Genomic DNA, 23,133 nt, shown 5'->3' on the forward strand with positions numbered 1-23,133 from the left:
AGAAATATCTAGGCTCCATCTTAGGCAAGTGTTTTAATATTTATCATCTACGTGATATTTATTAAATTCTAAGATACTAAATAGCTTTCTAAGTACATAAGGTGTAGTTGCTGCAGTTGGTCAGTGAATAAATTAGACTATGTCATGTCAAGTGAGCAATTTCACAGAACATTTTTATGTGATATTGGGCATTATAAACTAAACCTCTGGGCATGCTTGTAAGTTCAGTAGCACTGAGATACATTATTGTTTTTATATCACATCTTTAACTTGATTTTGAATATCCCTTGCTCATGTCCGATAAGAAAGACAAGTACAAGTGTATATTGACTTTATTCATTTTTTTTTTCCAGAGCTGGGGACCGAACCCAGGGCCTTGCGCTTGCTAGGCAAGCGCTCTACCACTGAGCTAAATCCCCAACCCCGGCTTTATTCTTATAACTTAATTGATGGAAAGGTGCATTGGCTCTTTCGTTTTAGCTTCTGTAACCTCTTCCACTATCTTGTCCTGCCTACAGAAGGCATTGGGCATTATGTTTGGATAGGTTTCACAATCGCTTCACTGATTTGTTCAACATAGTTCAGCAGAAAATGTTGAACGCTTTCTTCTGTATTTCTTCTTTTTAATTTTTATTAGATATATTCCTTTACTTTCATTTCAAATGTTATTCCCCTTCCCGGTTTCTTGTCCATAAGCCCCAATGGGTATTCTTATTTCTAACATTTATTTTCTCATTCTTGAGCCATTCCATGCACTTCTAGAATATTTTATGCATCTAATAGAGCATCAAGAACTCAATTCAATTAATGAGTTTGTAAACTGACAACTAGAAAATAGGACACTAATTTAGATGCCTGTTGATTATTTTCAAGTCTCATGAAGAATGTCTTGAAATATTAAGCTATCTTTTCAGTCTGTTATCAACAATTATTTTTCAAAGGAAACCATTATTATTATTATTATTGTTGTTGTTGTTGTTGTTGAACATTATGTGTGTGTGTGTGTGTGTGTGTGTGTGTGTGTAGATGATATTTGGAACTGTTAGTATTTCTTCATATTTTAAAAATAAATGTGACTAACTGACAATTTTCAAAGTGTTGGGTCCTCTTTTTTCTGTGTCTAAACATCACTGTGGTTTCTTCACACTGTCATGAACTTTCCACGGACTCTAAATTGTTGTTATCAGTAATAAATCATTTTAATTAATGAATCAGGGTTGATTTTACACTTCAAACACTGCACCAGAACATATTGTACAGGGAGAGGACATTTATAGTACCAGAAATATCTTTCTTATATGTCTGTAATCTGAGATAGACAGATTAGTGAGATAAAAGTAGAACACAGAAAGTACTGTGAAAGCACAATTCCACGTCCTTGAAGTCAGCATGATAAAGTCTTTTGCCTTGAAAATTTATGTTACAAGGGACATGAGTCACCCCCTTTCAAGTTCATTCATCCTGTACACAGCATTCATAAGTCACTAGGAATCTTTCATGTTGTTCTTGAGTCACGTAGTTTATGTACAAATGATTTGCTTTAATAACTGACCCGAAAGTACAAGAATAACATTGAAAATTTGTGTATTTCACGAGAACACCATAATGTGGCTTTTAAAATGCAGTGAAATGTTTATCACAATAATGTACACGTATGTATAGGAAGAGATATAACACTTGCAGATGCTCTTCCATGTATTGTAGGTTTATCCCTTGATTAAAACCATCATTATCGATAAGGCCATGCCAAAGCTGCATTAATACAGCTAATGAACTAACATCCTACCTCAGATTAGCTGTATTAAACTTGCCCAGAGAACTTGTATTAAGTTATAACTCGGTAAAACCATGGAAGAGGTCTACTTTGTAATAAAGTATGGGATGTTTTATGTATTTACTAAATACTAAAATTACAGATTAGAATGTAACACGTACATTTTATATCACAGTGGCCAAATTCTAAAGTTGAACCATTGTATGTTTGTGACTTCGTGTATAGTGTTCAATTTTACCTGATACTTTAGGAATTCCAGGGGTCTGAGAATTTTCAAACAATTAGGAGAGAACAATTGGGAGAGATTAGAGTTTTTGATATTGTCGAGTTTATTTAAATAGTGGGGCATACTTTGGCCATTTACCATGAAGAGTAGGTTAAGGCCAAGGCAAGTCTCACCATGGTGACCAACTAAGTGTGAGCTGAAAGAGGATGACACCAATAGGCATGCCATACTGTACAGGGGAAAACCCCACCAGACCTTAACCCTACACAAGGAGCTGCAGAAAGCTGGGAGTGAAAGAGGTGGGTTTCCCCAGAGAAGAACACACCAATTGTTCACTGCCAAAGGGTCAGCCCTGAACACATACATACAAGTAACATAATATGTACTCAACAGGTTAGATTTTGTAATATATATACACATACATATACATACACATATACATGTATATACCTATATAATACATGCCTGAATATATCATATATATCATATATCTGATATCTTGGACATATCACTTATATATAGACTATGTGTACCTCATATATGAGTTGTATGTATATGAAAATACATGTATGCATGCAATAACAATGAAAAAGGAGGCCATCAATTAGAAGAAAAGCAGGGAGGGATATATGGCAGAGTTTGTAGGAAGAAAAGGGAAGAGAGGAATGTAATTAAATTGCAATCACAAAAAAAACCCAAACAAACAAACAAAAAAAAAAAAAACAAGAGAAGCACAATGTGCAAATGACTAGGATTCTAGAGAAAATGGCACTTCATAGGAAGACCTGGGCAGGCAATATGGCTCAGAGTGAAGACACTTGCTCTCAAACCTGGTGATTTGAATGTGATGCTGAGACTCATGTAATGAATGAGAGAACTGACTGACTCCCACACGTTGTCCTGTGACTTCTATATGTGGAGTATGACACATGTCTTCTATTTGTGGAATAAATCAATGAATAAATAGAAAAGTAACCTCCTGGGAACCAGCTTATAGTACACTTCTACGGAAAAAAATTGACTAAATAAATTAAGCCTCATTTTATTACTGATGATAACAGGACCATGTTTGCAGAACAACCCTGTCTCTGTTGTGTGCAGAGAATATAGTCAAAAGGGAGTGTCTGAATATCGGATAAATCTGGCATTTTTTCTAGAAAACACTTCAATCCTAGTGATTTCTTGCCTGGCAATGGATATTAAAAATAAGAATGCAAGAATAAGTGAGACAATAGTGATATTATTCCCAAATACACAACCATGTTTGTTCCTTAGAGAGTTTATGAAACCGCTGAGGCACCAGATAATTTCTAAATAATGGCAAAAACTTTAAAAAGTATAAAAAAATATTAAGACTCCAGAACAACTGGAGCCGGGCTATCCAAAAGCCGTTTCCTGTATGTGGGGTAAGTTCTTTTAGCTGGACTGCCTTGTCTCACCGCAGTGAGAGAAGATGCACCTAGTCTTACAGAGATTTGGTGTACCAGAGTGGCAGGATAGCCAAGGGGGTCCCTCCCCAGCGCAGAGGAGAAGGGGTGGGGGGATAAAGGCAAGGTCTGTGGGCACAGGTGACTGGGAGGTGGGTGTTGAGCAGGATAGAAAGTGAATAAGTAAAAATAAATAGATAAATAAATAAATATTTCAGGAATGAAAATATTTTAAGTGAGTATTAGCTATTCATTATATATTTCCTCTGTATAATATTTTACCTTAGCATTTTTTGCTTACTGTAAATCGTTAACACATGATAACTTATATAATCTTGTGCGGATCTGGATATATACATATTTTGTTATTTTAATTTTTTACAGCTATTTTAGTTGACAAATAGTTTTGTATGTTTATGGCAATCAGTGTCATGCTGTTATGATTCACCAGAAGTTGGTGAAACAATTACTATTGAGAACTCACCCATTGTGCTAAAAGAAAGCAAAGTTGATTCGATGCTAGGATTTATGATATAATTTATTGTAAATCATTGTTATAGTTTAAGCCAGTTTGATGCTGTAAGAACTAACCTGAGGTTGTTGTACCAATTGGTGTTGAGAAGTTATCCAACGATCCTAGAAGAAAGAAAAGTTGCTTTGATGCTCAGATTTATGATATAATTTATTGTAAATCATTGTTATAGTTTAAGCCAGTTTGATGCTGTAAGAACTAACCTGAGGTGGTTGTAACAGTTGGTGTTGAGAAGTTATCCAAAGACCCTAGAAGAAAGAAAAGTTGCTTTGATACTCAGATTTATGATGTAAATTTATTGTAACTCATTGTTACAGTGTAAGTTGCTTTTTCTCATGGTATTTGTGTGGCTGTTGTTTGTGGTTTTAGTTGTGGTTGTTGCATCTTTAGCACCTATTGTAGATATGTTATTGATCCTGATTTTAGGTTGCCAGTGGACTGAAAAGATAGGTGACATTAAAATAATCATCACTGAGGAATATGGAGTGGCTGAGAAGCACCTAAAGAAATGTTCAACATCCTTAGTCATCAGGTAAATGCAAATCAAACCAACCCTGACATTCCAACTCAGACTAGTGAGAATGGCTACGATCAAAACCTCAGATGACAGCAGATGCTGGTGAGGATGTGGAGAAAGAAGAACACTCCTCCATTGTTGGTGGGATTGCAGACTGGTACAACTTCTCTAGAAATCAGCTCCTCAGAAAATTGGACATAGTACTACCCGAGGACACATCTATACCTCTCTTGGGCATCCATCCAAAAGATGCTCCAACATATAACAGGGACACATGCTCCACTATGTTCATCGCAGCCTTATTTATAATAGCCAGAAGCTGGAAAGAACCCAGATGCCCTTTAACAGAGGAATGGATACAGAAAATGTGGTACATCTACACAATGGAGTACTACTCAGATATTAAAAATAATGACTACATGAAATTCATAGGTAAAAGGATAGAACGAGAAAATATCATCCTGAGTGAGGTAACCCAGTCACAAAAGAACACAAATGGTGTGCACTCACTGATAAGTGGGTATTTGTCCCAAAGCTTAGAATACCTAAATAAAAAAATCACAGAATATATGAAGCCCAAGGAGAACGAAGACCAAAATGGAAAAGTCCTTGGTTCTGTGAAGTCTCGTTTCTCCAAGGTAGGGTAATGCCAGGGTGTTGAGGGTGGAGTTGGTGGGTAGGAGTGGGGGCATCTTCATAGAAGCATGGGGAGGGGGTATTGTTGGAGGGGGGAAAGGTGATAATATTTGAAATGTAAATACATCAAATATCTAAGAAAATAAAATGATAAATGTAATCATCACATATTTTAATAAAATGATTCAAGTACTATTTAATGCTTCATCCAATGAGGCTGGAGAGGTAACTCAGTGGTTAAGAGGCCTTGTTATTCTTACAGAAGACCTGGGAAGTCTACTCTGCATCCATACGGTGGTTCTCAACCATTTGTAACTGTAGTTCCCAGGAATAAGGCACCCTCTTCTGACCTTCATAGGCACTGGGCATATACATAGTGTGCACACAGATAAGCAAGAAGAACATTCGTTCATAGAGTATAATAAATAAAAAAATGAATGCATTTAAAATATAACATTGCACATAATTTTAGTTTATCGTGAACCATTAGTATATATTATATTAGTATATTATATATTACTCAACTTTCTCCTTTGTCTCTAGATGCATTCATTAAATTTCCTGTATGATTCATAAAAAGTTTTTTACAGCTATTAATTGCTAAATAATTGTGCACCTTTATGGGGTTCTATACGAGGTTACCATTGTACTGTTTAGTACTGACCTCCATGAAGTCATTGCAGGAATTGTTGTTGTGAGAACCCAAGATGCTTTAAGAAAGTAAAACTGATTTGAGTACTGATTTTAAAATAGGCTGTAAAATACTGGAAACGACTCGAATATTTGTCAAAGGACATCTGTTTTTTAAGTTCCTTTTTTGCCAAGTTATCACACTGTCCTATTTATTATCTGGCTTTGATGTCTTGTGTGAATTTCTAGTAACTGAATAATCTACTTGCATAATTTCTGAAAGCGAAGTTTTCTTTGTTTGGTATTAATTTAAGAAAAGTAACTATTTATGCTATAGTTCTATAGAATGACATATCCAAATACCAGATCTTGCCATTCCTAGAAACAGTGTTTTTCACTAATATATTTGAATGAGGTCAATCTCAAAATAATGGTTCTCATAGTATTTACTGGAAATGAATTATTGTTTCAGCCTGAAGTACTTTCCTCCTCTATGTGATATATTCTAACTACCATTCTCCCTCCTAATCTCCTTACAGAATGTCCCCACCTCTTCACTCAACCTAATTTACCCCCTTTCTTTTTGCTCATTAAGAGATAAACAAACACTAAATAATAAAATATAATATAATGATTATTTGGTTTTCTTTTGTTTTTGTTTTCTTTGTTTTTATTTTGTTCTTAATTTTTTAGTATTTTTTCTAGAATTAAGAGACTCAAATGTATAAGTCATAATAGAAACCAAAGCATGCCTGTCATGAAATAGGTTCTTGTTTTCAAGCTTAGTGACATGAATTTAGTTCTTTAAATCTGCAAGGAATAAAGAGAGTTTTCCTAGACTTCAGCAAGTGCACCATGGCAGGTACACACACACACACACACACACACACACACACACACACACACCAGACACAGAGAGAGAGAGAGAGAGAGAGATGAACAGACATACAAAAATGAATATAAACATGCATTTACACACACACATGCACACAGATGCACACACATGCACACAGATACACACACATGCACACAGTTGCACACACATGAACACAGGCATACACATACATTCACAGAACGAAACTATTAATAAAATAAAGAACAATATTAAGGCCAACCTGAAGTTGTCATTAAACTGCTAGCTATTACTTATCTACAAATACAAGTGAAATTAAAATTATTATTTCATATTTTAGACTGGTTATAAGGATTTTATTGTATAATATTTCACCTAAAAAGTTTATTTGGACTATTTTTGTTTATCTGGCTATGCTTTGATTCTATGCTTTTATGTTTTATTTTAATACTTTATAGTTATCTTAGTTGAAGACAATTTTGTGAAATTATGGGCTTAAATGTGATTTTTTGATACATAACTACAAAGCAAGATAATTAAGTTAGATTAATAAACTAAGCTTTAGTATTTATTACTCATTGGCTTTTAAAATATTAAAATGTAGGTTTTAGACTTTTACCCAATCTTTCCTTTTGTAAGAGATGATGCTTTTCAATGATCATTAAGTTAAAATCAGGAATCACTAATCTTATGCCTATGAACTAAAAGTTTCCAAACTGGATACAGGTAGGAGACACGAGGTAGGAGACATGACCGCTCATCTCATAGTCGAAGCATGCCTCCTACCTGACATTTTGTTTTCTGACACTGACATGACCTTTGTTACCCTGAGCATGTTATTTTTCTTTATTTAAAAAAAAAGATTAACTTGTTTTTTAGATGAGGGAGTGTCTTGCCTCCATGCATAGATATGCACCACAAATATGTGTGGGTTGTTCATGCAAGTCAGAGTGCTTGGATAACCCGGAACTCGAATCACTAAGAGTTGTTGGCTATAATGTATATGCTGAGTCCAACTCAGGTCTTCGTCAGAGCACTGAGCTATCTCTCCATCCTCCTCTTTATTCTGTTTTGTCTTTTAAATGTGCAAAAGGTCACTTTCCTAACAGGTCTGCCTGAAATCAAAGTGATGTAATGATTGGCCCAGTTATGTACTTGTCTCAAATATTGTGGAAATATCATGAGCACTAGGAGTATTATCTTCACAATCTTCTGATTTCCATTTATTAGTGATATATAGTTAAGATTGATATTTAGGATAACTTCTCCAACGCTCGAGAGAAAACTAGTAATCACACAATTTTAGGACACTGATTTCGAAGAATTTATTAAACAAGACGCCTATTGGATCTGGTAGTTGGCAATTGAGTTTTCAGATTTCTGGTTACTATTTAATAAACTAGTCTTGAACAAAAAAGTTCCAACATTCTCTGGAGAGAATTCTACCAATAGTGATGTTACCATGATGAGACAAAAGGAAGCTCTAACTATTATGAGTCAGATAGAAATTTAAATAAAAGAGACACAGAGGTGCTGATGTGGACAAGTTAGCAAAGAGTTTGGCTTGCTTTCCAGAAATGTAATACATTTCCTCAGTGATTATTTTAGAGGTGTGATCTCCAGCGTCTTATGACATGGGTTAGCTGTAACACAATACGCCTACAATATACAGTTGAAAATAAGAGTATTGAAATCAGAAATCTGTCCTTGACATAAATAGCTAGATATTATTAAGTTTATAATAACCTCAGCTACATTACTTCTAACCGAAATATGATTTTCATATTTTAAAATGAAGACTACATATCATAGTTATCTGCAGAAATAAAATATATTCTTCTATAATATCATGAATTTTTGATGATCACTGAGTAGTGAGCAGGTGAAATGGTGTAGTCAGCAAAGTGCCGGTCATGTAAGCATGAGGAACTGAGTTCAGATCCCTGGAACTCCTAGAGAATTCAGGTCTGACCAGACAATGGTGGCACATCTTTAATCCCAGCACTTGGGAGGCAAAGACAGTGAGTTTATGGCCAGTCTGCTCTACAGAGTGAGTTCAAGAACAGCCAAAGCTACATAGAAAAAAACACCCTGTTTTGAAACCTTCTCCACTCCAAAAACAAGGCCTGGTTGTGTATCCTATAGATGGTGTGTGAAGAAAGGCAGGTGGGTCCCCAGAGCTTGCTGTTCAGCCTGTTTGGCCAACATTTTTGTCTGAAAACATAAGATTGAAAGAAGGCAGGGGCTGGGGATTTAGCTCAGTGGTAGAGCGCTTACCTAGGAAGCGCAAGGCCCTGGGTTCGGTCCCCAGCTCCAAAAAAAAAAAAAAAAAAAAAAAGAAAAAAAGAAAGAAGGATGCAGAACAGCATTCTTCAACCGCAGGTCTATATCTACATGTTCACAGACATTACTGTACTCACAAAACACATGCACGCACGAGTGCGCGTGTGCACACACACGCACACACAAACACACACACACACACACACACACACAATGTTATAAATACAAATACTGACCTGAAGTTGTCAGAGGGAATGGTGTTGAGAAGTTGCTCAAAGATGCTAGAAGAAAATAAAGATGATTTTATACTTTGCTTTATAATATAAATATAAATCATTGTATACAGTTTGAATATTCCTTCAAAGGACATTTGTATTTTTGAGTTCCATTTTTCTCATAGTATTCCTATTTATTATGTGTCTATGTACTTTTAGAAATATTTTTAGTAACTATATAATTAGTTTATAGAACTTACCTAAGGTAAGTTTGCTTTGTTCTGTATCAATTCATGAAGAGTATCTAATCATTCTTGCTATAGTTATAAGGAATAGTTTATATTCAACTAATAACAAAACCTATCAGACTTTCCATTCCCAGGAATAATAAAAATAAATTTAAAAATCAAATATATTTTAAAAGTTGTATAATGCAAATATTAAACACACATAGCAAAAGTTAAGCTTGTTGTGTTTACAGATATGTTTTAAGATAATCAGAGAATCAAATATAACATAACTTTGACTTGAGCCTGTTCTTGAGTGACTTTTGCAGTATAGTATGTGGTATGTGTAAGACAAACTAAAGTCAACTCAAGAAGATATGGTTGCCTTGAACCACGATCTGAGTTTTTGATCATTAATTTCATCTTTCAGGTTATGCAAGTATATGGACCCCTTACAATTAATTTTAACACATCTGTCAAATAGTTTGTCAAAGAAACTACTGACGTGAACACACATCAAAGAGAAAATTTACTCAGAAAAAAATTACTTGAAAGAAATCAAGCGTTCTTTTTCAATCATATAACTATTATAAGCAAACTTTAGTGATGATCAAGAAGAAAAACAATAGTCTCAAAATGCCTGGGTCAGAGTTCCTTATCTGTTGTGAGCAGTATATGATGAGCAATTCACCAACTCCTTTAGATTTTGTTCTACTTTTGCGAAATGGGAGTGGGGACATGATTCCACAAAAAGAGTCTTCTAGACTTATTTACAAAATGCTTTGATGGGTAACATATTTGGTATAGCTAATGATGGCTAATGGTAACTTTCAAATTAACTTCATTACATGTTCGAAATGCACTATGTCCACTCTATAGGCTGTACTGAAGGAAACGTGGCTTTACTTGAGATACAGAGAAATTTACCTAACATCTTGGCAAGTAATTAAGGACTCAGCAGAAAAATAACTGGAAATTGTGCTTCATGAATCAGTCCTGTTAAGAAAATTATCCTATACTAATGTGTCATAGGTGTGAATCAATTGCTAAAAAGTCTAAACACAGAAGGGACATATCCTTCTGCAAGCTGATGATGATTGAAAAGCAAATCTGCACTGACTGTCTTTGTGCTTTCTCAGAACTGATGGTGGTCATTCAGTTTGTCTCTGCTGTTTTTGGCATGTGTACTTATCTACTGATGTTATTTTGGTTATGAGTGTCCTAATATTTGCAAAATATGAATTTGGAAATATACTTAGCTTCAGCATCTAGAAATAAAGCACTGTGAACATAGAAAAGTAAAGAAAATTGCTGCTGGCTATAACTAAACTACACAGACTATAAGTATATTTTTGAACTGAATGGAGGGGAACTAGAATAAAAAATACAGTAACATTAGCGCATGTTTGTTAGTTTTAATAGTTGTGACAAGATAAGCAACTGAAGTGAAGAAAGGTTCATTTAGTCTCATGACTCAGAAGGTTCAGGTCTAGGAGACTAGCTCTGTTGTTTCTATCAGAGATGAGGCTGGACAGTTATGGTGAAAGAAAATGACTTAGTTTGCTTTCCTGTTGCTGCTATAAACAGCATTACCAAAAGCAACTTGGACAAAAAGTGTTTATTCCTACTCCTTATCTTACTTGGGGGCAGGAACTGAAGCAGAAGTCAGAAGAAAAACTCTACTTACTGGCTCCATTTTAATAGCTTGCTCAGCTATTAAACTATTATAAGAAAACTATTAAACTATTATAAACAATCTAGGCCCATCTCTTCAGGCTAAGCATCAACTACCATGGGCTGATTGTTCCGCCATTAAGAAGAAAATGCCCACATACATGACCATAGGCAGATACAATACAGGCAATTGGCAATTCCTGAACTGAGATGGTTTCTATTGCTCTGGTATCTTAAACTGACACGTGAACACACACACACACACACACACACACACACACACACACACACACACTCACACATTAATATCACAGACTAATCAATCTATCTATCTATCTATCTATCTATCTATCTATCTATCTATCTATCTATCTATCTACCTATCTATCTATCTATCTATCTATCCTACAAAGTCACAAAAGAGGTTAATTTTTGTTAAACATGCTATACCTCCTAATAGCATACTCAATGAGAAATTCATTAATGAGCTAATTCATTGACTAATTTAGTATTTTCCTGATCCAAGTACCTTTCAAACACTGTATGGATGAAAGAACAACTCTTCAATGGGACCCTTTTAAAGAGAAACTTCATATACAAAATTAGAGGTTCAGGGGACATATTGTCTAGTGTTAAAGACTATTATTTTGTGTAGTATTTTTTGTGTAATTGAGTGTGTGTGAGTGTATGTGTTAGTGTGTGTATGTGTGTGTGCTGTGTGTGTGTGCTTGTGTGTTTGTGTGAATGATATGTAAAGAGGGTATGCTTATAGAAATTAGAGAAAGGACTGAAGGAGCTGAAGGGGTTTGCAACTCCATGGAAAGAGCAATATCAACCAAGAAGATCCCACAGAGCTCTCAGGAACTAAGCCACCAACCAAAGAGCACAGATGGAGAAACCCATGGCTCTAGTAGATTGTGTAGCAGAGGATGGCATTGTCTGGTATCAGTGGGAGGAGATGCCATTGGTTCTATGAAGGCTCTTTTTTCCCTGGTGTTGGGAATGCCATGGTGTTGAGGTGGGGATGGATAGGTGGGAGGGGGACCATCCTCATAGAAGCAGGGGGAGGGCAGATAGAAGAGGGGGGGGCAGAATAGGGGATAACATTTGAAATATAAATACATAAACAATCTAATAAAAAAGCAAATGATTTTCAAAGTTAGTTCTTTCCAGTTTAGCTTCAGGAAGTTTAACTCAAGTTGTCTGTCATGCATTGTTACCTACTGAGCCATCTCCCCAGATCTCCAATGTTACCTTTGTTTATTCTTAAGATAAAAAATTGCTTTATCATTTTAAGTATAAACTTAACTTTTTTTGGTAGACAATTGATTGGATTAAACTCATCGATCCCTCTTTTTCTTTATTTCAATTTCTAATTACACGTTTGTACTTGCCTCTTGACCATAATCTCACAAGGTCTGTGACTCAACCATAAATTCTATAATTTGACTTCCTAATGAATGATTGAAGAAACTCATAGTTAGAATGTGACAAGACTCACAGACTCTCTGCCCACTGACATTTTCAGAATCCTTTTTATATTTGATGGCTTCCAAACCTCTCTCACTGATGCTTCCGTTCAAATATTTCACTTTTCTCATGTAAATGTGCTACCTGAGGCGATCCGACAAGCACCTAATGGCAAGGATGAATCTCCTGCCTCGCTCCTATGTTCCTAGAATCTTAATTTCATAGCTTAATGACTCAAAGAAATCAAATAATGTTCATAGATACCTGCGATATCAATGCTGTTCAAATCAATATGGAGAGTGACCAGTTGGCTGGATATATTTGCTTCAATGCCCTGAATCAGTTCTTCTTTTACATTTTCATCTGATACCCACTGAGCAAAAAAAAGGTCAAAGAGGACAATAACGCTGCCATTTCTGCAAAGCAAAAGGGGAAAAAAAACCAGTAATGATGTAAGAGTAAAAGTCTTCAGGTGATTTGTTCTCGATTCAGGCAGAATATCTGTAAAATGTACCAGTTAGTTATCCTCTCCCCGTCCTTATTATAGCAGTGAAGAGCTTTGTAAGCTCTGCTCTGCAACATAGTTTACGAGATTGCTTTTCTAAAATACAGAAGTAAGAATGAATGCAACAGACGCAACAAAGTACTCTCCTAATTTACCCTCGAAGGAAAGGACAATTAGAAACTGTCAATAGTTTGCTTTTTTTTTTCCCAAGAAGATAAATGCTTACCTACAGAGTGTCATCCCTGTTCAGTGTGGACCTAGGAAAACAGCACTGGTCCCAGTCTCTTGTGTTAACTTAAACAGTGTCCAGTTGTTTTGCTTTTTATGTGGTTTTGTAATGTATCTGTCTGATGGGTTTTTAGGTCAAGAGAAATCTGACATCCTTTCACTTGCTTCGAATAAATTGTACAAGGTTTCAAAAGGCCTGATACTAAGCTTTTGAGAAGGTATGCTCTTAGCATTTGTTTTTCTTTTGTATAACCTAAATGCTTAAAAAAGTGCCCTAATTTTGATGGCTGGAAAGAAGACAAGCATACCTGGAATTACTGGACACTCAGGATATTTATCCTCCTAACTAATAATTTTATTGCCTACATGATCTGCCACAATAGTAGACTCCTTATTTTAAAACCCTCTCAGTGTTTTACAGTTTAAAGGGTAATTTTTTTGTTATATTGTAGAAAGGTTTTGAAAAATAAAATGTCCAATAATCCCAGGCATGTCTGTGCTATTTCCAGCCGTCAGAATGAGGACACGTGTTTGAGCATTTAGGTTAAACAAAAGGAAACAAGAAGCAGATGTTCTCAGGAAGCAATAGTGACAGGAGAGATTTTGTTGAGTTTTCATTCCTTCTTTTCTGTTAACTTTGAGTTTCCTCCTTTGCTTACAACCCCAGAGGAGTAGAAACTCAAGGTGATTTGCATTTTGTGCTGTAGATGAACAGGGACTTCTCGGGTTGAAGTTCACTCCTGAAGACTGACCAAGTGACGATGGAGAGTCAACTCTGACCCAGGGCTGTTGCTGCTAATATAATGCCACTGTTCTCTTGCAACCATGGTATCTTCAAGGTAATGAGCATCTCCAAAGACTTTGTTACCCCTGAAAATTTTCATTATCTGGCTGTAGTCTCGAGTAAAAGTTATTTGTCACTTCCATGATTATATACTGAGAGCAGGAAGTTTCTGGAAAAACACAGTATTTTCCCATTTCACAGGACATCGTGTCCCTTTTTAATGGTTGCATCCTTTTACAGGTTCACAGTCCAGCAGGAATATTTCCATTCTGTGAAGCTGGCTTTTCACTATTTAAATGACCAAAACACTTTGTTAAAACTATCTCACACTTCACATCTATTAAGTTAATTATATGAAAATGTGGGGGAAGTTTAACTGTCCAATTATTTTCTTAATTCACAGTAACCATATCTTATGAGTGGAACAGAACCTTGTTAATTAGTCAGAGCTCCTAAATGTTCATACATAAGGAACTCTTGTCTTTATTAAGGATTCAGTGATTTACAGTCACTTCTTACAACCTGGTCCTCAATACTCCTTAAGTTTTCTGTGCCAGCTGACCACTGCTTTTTAAATATTTATTTAATATCTTATTTTTTTATTTACATATCTATGTATTAGTGGCAGGAGTGTTGCGGGTGTGCACACATGAGTTGGGTGTACAGGGAGACTGAAACAGAAAGATGGATCTCCTGCTGGATGTGCGTCACTTGGTGTGGGTTCTAGGAGCTAAGTTCTAGTCTTCTGCAAGAGCAAATGTCCTTAACACTGAGACATTTCTCTAGCGCTCTAAACTCTACTTTTATTGGAGATTAGCTCTACACTTGTAGAGAAAGAAGCTATCTTCTTTATACTTTTCTCCAGACAGAGTCATTATAAGTTTAATGTGAGAAGACAGACAAGAAACCATTGGACTTTTATTTTTAATGTTAATAATGATAATGATAATAATAATAATGATGATGATAATAATAATAATAATTATTATTATTATTATAAACTACAGAAAAGTACTGCTTCAATTCTTTGCTTAATTTTATGTCTATACATAGTAGCCAGAATCAGAGAACCATTTGAAGACCATCTGGGGATCATTAGGCTAGCCATGGCTGAAAGTCATATGCAGCGTATTAAAAGAATCAAACAGTTGAATCTTCTCTATTCTGGTCAACAGATCATTGAATTAACCGTCACAGAAACCAAGACTTGTTGTGATGTCAGAAAAATCAAAGCAAATCAAGGAAAACAAAACAAAAAATCCTTCTACTTTTTAAGGCTTTGATAATTTATGCAGTTTGTTAACTGAAAATTAAAAATAGAAAAAAAAAACACGCTAAATGGTATACAACTCTCGGGTTTCATCCCAGCCTTAGTGAAAAGGACGTGAAAGGTAGGAGATTTCCATGATGCTTCACACTGGTCCGTGTTTTCTTTATAGTCATACAAACATTAACAACTAAAGCAAGGGGGTGAACTTTATGCAGCGTCCTATGGCTTCTTATAACTGATGGGATAACCATGTCTATTTATAACAGAGGAGATAATCACGTCTCTGCTTCTTAGAATCCCATGAATACAATTTCCACCATTTTTTTTTAAACTTTAGTGAACCATTCGTCTTTACGAAAGAGATGGAGACAGGTACTTGCGTCTATTGTTTTGTATTGTTGTAAGAAATTTAGATATGAATAGATGGGGAAATAGCTAACTACTTGGATGGTTTTGTCAGTCAAAAGGGTATTTTGTTCCTATTTGCTTCTGATAGAGACCGCTTCCATTTCCTCATCCCTCTCATCCGCTTCCCTTTTCTCAACCTCTCTTTTATCCCTCCCTTTTCCTTTGTGTGTTCAGAATCGGTGCCCTTTGCCAGAATATCACTGCTTAAGCATGGACTTAAAGTGGCTGGGATTAAATATGCTTTAAAAATAAGTCCTCAGTGCACAGAAATGTTTTTTATCGTCTCTCTTCAGCTCCATGGTTTTATTTTGTCTTTTGTTGCACCAAAGATGATTTAAATGGTAATGAAATCTGCATCTTCTCTATATATTCCCTCATATCTAATTATACAGAACAATTGACTTTGTTTTGCTTGAATCAGGCAGTAGAAGACACAGGCACACGATATTTGGGGCAGAGAAAATGCAATTCTGAAATTTCCCTTCACTCAGTTGTAACTAACTGGATTAATTCAACCTCAGGCATAAACATATTTGTACAAAAGATGTGTCTCTCTAGTTGTGAATAATATATTTCTCTTAATAATTTATACCTGTGAGGATAAAGGTTCTATATTACAAACACACATACAATTGCATTCGTTATACTTTATTTTCTCATTCAGTATAAATGTTGAGATAAGAAAGATATATGGTAGCGATCAAGGAAACTATGATAAGTATTTGTTTCATCTCCTAAGTAGACAGAAACTTATTTTCGGTAGTTTGTCAATGATCTGTACCTGTGCTGTGAGATTTATTTTATTTATTAAGATAAATGAGAAAATCATTCCTTAAAGAAAACATAATAACCATTTTTATTTTAAAGTACTAGGTTTTTTTTTTATTTTTGTTTTTTCTTTTGGAAAGGAGCTGCACAGCTCCTCCTCCCTTTGTTTAATTTTATAGCTAGATAAATCCTATCGTTGTACAGAGAGATTGGATGTAATAGATCAAAATGTTTCTTATCTTATATTTTCCTTAATGATACTGATAACCTTTAGGTTTGCTGAATAAATACAGCCCTTTCCTTTCAGAACTTTGTGACTCATCTATGAAAAGGGCAAACTTAAAGTGCACATTGACACAGAGGGTAAACAGCCCTTTATTAAAGGAGCCAACTGCTAATACTCTGAATCAAAACACTTTCCACAGAGCAGATAGCAGTACCCCAAAAGAGAGAGAGAACAAAAAACTTTTGTCTGTTCTTTCTTCAGACTGGACACACACACACACACACACACACACACACACACACACACACAATTTTAAACATGGTGAAAATGCATTCATCAATTGTAAAACACTATAAAATAGATTGATTATTATTTGAAATGCTTAGTAATATGTCATGTGAGGTTACTAAAATTGTCTTTTTTTTTCTTTCTTTTTTTTCGGAGCTGGGGACGGAACCCAGGGCCTTGTGCTTGCTAGGCAAGCGCTCTACCACTGAGCTAAATCCCCAACCCCAATTGTCCTGTTTTTAAAGAAGTTTAGATACATTTTTTTTCACAGTGTATACTGTAAGGTAGAGGAGAAAGTGAACATTTCTGTTTCCTGATTTTATAATTTAAAAATTAAAATGCTTAAATCTAATGGTGATTTTGTTACTTTTTCCTATGACTATAGATATCCTTCCATGATTATTTAAGATAATCCTGAGGCTGAAGAGAATCCACACAAGAATAGGGATTGGGATTCTAATCCCCAGTGCCCTCATAAATGCTGAGAAGGCATTTACCTCCTAAGTGCAATACCAACCCTTAGGAGGCAGAAATGGAAAACCTGAGCTCCTCAGGGTGCTCTGGGTTCAAATAAAGATTCTGATTACACACAGAGCCTCCTTGTCGATATGCAATTCTGTTATCCTGAGTATCCCCCTTCTGTGTTCTTTTAATAGCTCTTCCTCTCCTCGATCTTTCCAAAGAAAATGTTAACTCATACTGTTGTCTCTGAAGTTTTTCCCACTGGGCCCTTAGTCTTTGCATTTTGCATATAGTTAATCCAATCATAACTACAGATGGCAAATGCCTTCGTGCTCTTGAAGGGTGTGAATTTTGTCCACCACACATCTTCTCTGACTCTTTCCTTTTTGTGGTCCTCAAACCAGAAGTAAATGAGTCAATTATCAGGTCTAAGTTCACACACCCCACACACACACACAGACACACACACACATGGGTGTGCACACACTAAATAGCTCTGAATGGCTCCTTGTTTTCTTTCTCCTTAACACATTTCCCTTTTCTAGGTTATTGTTCCAAAGAATGTAACAAAACTCTGGCCTGTCTTTTCCCAATAATCTTCATTTGACCTTATGTCATTGTATTTTTTAATTGGATATTTTATGTATTTACATTTCAAATATCCCCCTTCCTGGTCCCTGCCTCTTCCATTCCCCTTCCCCTGCTTCTAGGGCAATTTCTTTGCCACTGAATTGTTGAGCTCATCTCTAGCAGAAGTGAGGGCATCAAGTGAGGGATGGGGTTGCTATTGCAGTCAAAACTCTGACCAAGAACTACAGGATAGAAATGGAGAAAAGCCTGAGGAAAAGAAGGTCCAGCGACAGACCCAAATTGGGTTCCAGCTCAAGAGTAGGCCCCACGATCTAACACCATTACGGAGACTATGAGTCACTCACAAAATGGGTTCTATCATGACTGCCCCCGAAAGATCCAACAAGCAGCTGAAAGAGTCAGATGCAGATATGTGCACCCAAACAAGGAACAGAAGCTGCTGACCCCTCTGTTGAATTAGGGAAAAGCTGGAGGACGATGAGGAGGAGGGCGACCCTGTAGGAGGACCAGCAGTCTCAATTAATCTCTCAGTCACTGTATCACCAACCAGGCAGAATACACCAGCTGATATAAGGCCTCCAACACATATATAGACATATATAGCAGACTTACAGTTCTGGGTTCTGTCACAAAAGATTCACCTACCCCTCAAGAGACTGGATCCCCCAGGAAGTTTAGAGGTCTGGTGGGCTAGGGGGTAAAGACATCCTCGTGGAGACAGAAGGAGTGGGTGAGGGGAGGGAAGTAAGTATGGGATGTGGAAAAGTTGGAAGGTGGACTGGTAAGGGAATAAAATCTAGAGTGTAAAAATATATTTTAAAAAATGCATAAAACAAGAACAGAGGATTCTAGGCTGGAGAAAAGAGTTGGTGGATAAGAGTAGGTTTTGCTCCTGTAGAGGACCAGTGTTAAGTTCTCAGCACCCACATTCCTATTCAGAGCAAACAAAACTTCAATTCCCTGAGACCTAAACTCTTCTGACCTCTGTGGTCAGTCTTTATGGTCCACTAAGAAGATAAACAAACAGTTCCATCACGTCCATCTTGAGGGTGGTACTTTGCATGATAGCCCAATGCTTTGAATTAGAAATTCTCACTTAAAATGGGGGGGGGTATGCATCGATGGGGATGGGGTGTGGCATGGATTGATGTCAGGTGGGAAGGAAGGAGGTAAGCAGAGGAATGGGAATCCAGCTGAAGACAAATCACACTGAAGAATGAAGATGGCTGTAGGCATATCTACGTGACAAAGTCAATACAGATGCCAAAACAGAACAGGAAGGAGAAATGAAATCTTAATTGGTGCCTGAGACACTACACATGAACAAGCCTGCGCTTAGCATGGCAATACTGTGAAGTCTTCAGGAGGTGAAGACCCAAGGGATAAGTTGGGAGTGAAGCCTAGATGTCATGCTGCAGCTTCTGTCAGTGAATGGAAATGCATAAACTGTGCACCAGGCTGAGGGTAAAAAGCTTCCTTCTAGTAACTCAAACTAGAAAGCAATGATTACTCAGTGGGATGTTTTCTGGATGTCCACAACAATCTTAAGCATGGATTCCCAGCCTTTCCATAAATAGTGCTTGAGGGAATCAATTTTAAGTAGCATGAATATTTTTCACGCTCCCTGAATGAACTTCCTTCTGAAGTTGTGAACATAAACCAGATGAAGCAGCCAATCCAATCTAGACAACACTATCTTAAATTTCCTTTTCACTATTGTACGTTGTGTATATGTGATCTGCTATACACTGCCATTTGGTAATCATAAGACATTTCTTGATGTTGATAGAACTCTTAAATATTTCTACTTCCTTAAAATATATTTTAAATCAGTGTCCTCATAGCACTTTTACAGAGTGATTTATTATTAACTAATTAAGGCTGCATGGACTCAACAATTGCCTTCTATGTAACCCTTGGTAGTTAGAATATTAAAAATTATAAAAGCACCGCAAAGGTAGGAAGGCGAATAATACCTCAGCACAATAGAATGTCATGATGGTGTTGGCTATGGGATCTTCTTAATAAAATGCTTTCTCAGTATCTTTGTTCTTAAAAGACCTGTAAATTGTATGGTTCAAAGCAAGGCTTCTATGGGACTGGCAAAAATAAGTAAGAAATTCGGAAGCATCAGTGGACATTCATTGCTTATTGTTGAGAAGACAAACTATTTGTTTTAATTTTCATGGATATTTATTACATTTTTTGTGTGTACATGGGCATGGATGTGTGTATATTCTCATGGGGGTGGTATTTGCCTTTGTGTGTAGGGAGGGTGTGCATACACTATATATACGTGAAGACCGAGGTCACTTCAGCTCTCCTCCCTGATTAAGACAGAATCTCTTATTTTTTTTCTGGGTCTCATTGATTTGAATTTTGTTTTAGTTAGCTGGTCAGAAAGGAAATCTAGCTGGGAATCTAGTTGTCATTGCCACCCTAAACTGCCCAGTACAAATCTGTTTGGTTATGTCAATTCTGGACAAAAATCTCTAGTCTTCAAGAATCCACAGCAAAGATGTCACTGACTGAGTTCTCTCCCCTACCCATGACTGCCATTTTCATACAAATTTTGCTGATTATTAAAATTATGTATCTATGTTTGCCCCTTGGTGTGACCCTGCCCTCTATTTTTGCAGCATGCAGAACAGTGGTTTATAGTTGCATGATTTGCCTTTATTTTCATTATACTTGATCTTAATTCAAAGCATGAAGTTTCCTTGACAGAGTAGTGGAGGCCACTCGTCTGACTCAGCTCAAGATCATTTTGGGAAGAGAATGCTTCTCCCTAGAGATTACAGAAAGTTAAGGTAACAGCTTACATCACATCAGATTGAAGAACTATTTATAACTGCTTGGGTTGAACAAAACATGACAATGATGTGCTATTCTGAGGAGGAAGGAAAATAAAAAGAAAATGAAGGTAAGAATTTGCATTGAAACAGAGTACACTTAGATCTTCATCTAGGCATGCGCCCACCCATGCCCACACCTGTATGTCATTTTAAGATTTTGAAGTGTCTTTACATCATATCTACAAGACAGTTACTGTAGAATCTTTATTATACCTTCAATATCCCTGTAGCTTTTAATAAGAAAGCAATGTATATTTTGTAAAAAAATTATTTATATCATATTTGAGATGAAACTATGCTAGAACATTCTTCCTAGGCTTCAGGTTTGACTAGCACACATCATATTCAGATGAGGTTCACTTAATAAGTAATCTAATTTATTATCCTTCTCCATGCTTGCTCTAACAATCTCTATTGATGTTTTAGAGAATATCACTTATATAACTATTTACACAGATAAAATTTAAGACAAATCACAGAGCAGAATAGAGAAGGTTTGCACTGTTTCAAATATTGTTTCTATAGTTTCCAGAGTCATCAATTCTCTGGTTTACAAAAGAAAGGAATTTCAAATGAAGTTTGTGCTGTAAGTTCTCACATAAACTGAATAATTCTCTGAAGAGGAAAGAGCAGGAATGAGACCAAAATGAGGGGCAATTAAACGATGGAATTTTCCGATAAGAAGTCAACTTAGGAAGTGAACTAAATGAGACATACAGAGGTGAGTGAAACCACTAGGAAAAATGTTCCTAACAGTGATGTGACAGTTCACAAAGCGTATACTACATTCCATTGTTCTCTGTCTTCAGTAATGTTTTACACAAAAATTATCCATAAAGCCCAGAAGTGATCTATTAGGCCTGTTTTCTCATACAAATTACATTTCCCTTGTTTAGTCTTTTCTTAATTTTAGCAAAAAGCTCTCACACTCTTGTCTATTTCAGATACAAAAGACATAATCTCCCATATTTGTTTTGTTTCATGTGTATGCCTCCCCCTTTCCATTGGGATTTCCTAGCTTTTGAGTAGAGCTCTCTTTTGTTATTCCTTAAATTTTATAGATTCTCATTAGGAGTACACTCTTCTTTGCTAGCTGTGCCATTCATTTGTATCTCCATTTCAAAGTCCTTTTGGTCCTCAGAGTTTATAGCTTACTAAATTCACTGTGGCATAAGCAGATTGACGTGACACGAAGTCCTGGACTTTCATTTATGGACACAATGATTAAACGTAGATACATGGATCAATACCTGAAGAGCTAATTAGTTTTTTTTTCTTTTTTTTTTTTTTTCGGAGCTGGGGACCGAACCCAGGGCCTTGTGCTTGCTAGGCAAGCGCTCTACCACTGAGCTAAATCCCCAACCCCGCTAATTAGTTTTTAAAGGGTTAAATTTCATCTTAAATATTCCTATAATAAATGTTATATATACAGTGTACCATAGCATACATACACAAAACCTCACACTCAAGAATGAAGAATCCATAATGAAATTAAGTTATCCTATTATTCTGAGACTCATTCATTTATTAAACATTGAAAATACTCTGTGAGTGTCCATAGACGTCAGAAGGGGCAGAGGATGCTATAATTACATTATTTTTTTCCAAAGTGAGACATTTAAAACATGTACTCTGTTTTGTGATTTACAATGTAAATGAGGTAGGTGATATATTATTATATTAATAGTTGTATTAATAGCAAGGAGGCTTTAGACACTTTCTTACAAATTAAACACTTTATCTACATGCACATATATTCAATCTTAATGCCTTAACCTTTTTTCACTTTTACCCCTATGAGAAAAGTTGTTAATATGTAAATTATCAAATATTACTATTATATCTCACTAAAATATTTTTTTACTGTAAAACATTTACAAAAACCCAGAACATTTTTGAAATATTTTTTCTTTCCTTGACATAACACTACACGTTTGGAAAGTCTTGTCCCAGAGCAATGTGCTAACAGAATGGTTTAGAATATACTCACTCAAATTGAAAAACTCTTGATTTTTTATATTCATTCTTCAGATTACTTGACTCAAAGATCTCATCTATCTAAAGAGAGGAAAACATGTGTTAAACTGAATATTTGATCTTTTAATACAGAGTAGAGGTTATCTATTTGTTTAGAACTGAAGAAATCTTCAGAATGGGGCTTCATACCCTTATGAACTATGAATGTAACGTACAGTAAACACCAGTACTTTCAGAGTAAGAAAATTTGGTCTGTCATTAGTTGAAGAGAAGTTACTAAAACTGATTAGGGAATTTAAAGCCAGGT

General features: G+C 35.9%; 1 protein-coding gene across 2 annotated transcripts in view; it reads right to left on the minus strand.

The window, feature by feature from the left end:
- Tmprss15 (transmembrane serine protease 15) overlaps positions 1–23,133 on the minus strand; it is a 124,511-nt gene that overhangs the window by 98,208 nt on the left and 3,170 nt on the right. Inside the window, 6 exon segments of one of the 2 annotated variants that reach the window (NM_001105895.1) lie at positions 3,876–3,919; positions 4,019–4,063; positions 6,858–6,892; positions 9,115–9,159; positions 12,729–12,880; positions 22,840–22,907. In NM_001105895.1, the coding sequence (NP_001099365.1) occupies positions 3,876–3,915 (40 nt within the window). In that variant the 5' untranslated portion in view covers positions 3,916–3,919; positions 4,019–4,063; positions 6,858–6,892; ... (1 more) ...; positions 12,729–12,880; positions 22,840–22,907. 2 annotated transcript variants of the gene reach the window in all.

Source organism: Rattus norvegicus, chromosome 11 (genome assembly GCF_036323735.1).
Source record: "Rattus norvegicus strain BN/NHsdMcwi chromosome 11, GRCr8, whole genome shotgun sequence".
Classification (NCBI taxonomy): domain Eukaryota; kingdom Metazoa; phylum Chordata; class Mammalia; order Rodentia; family Muridae; genus Rattus; species Rattus norvegicus.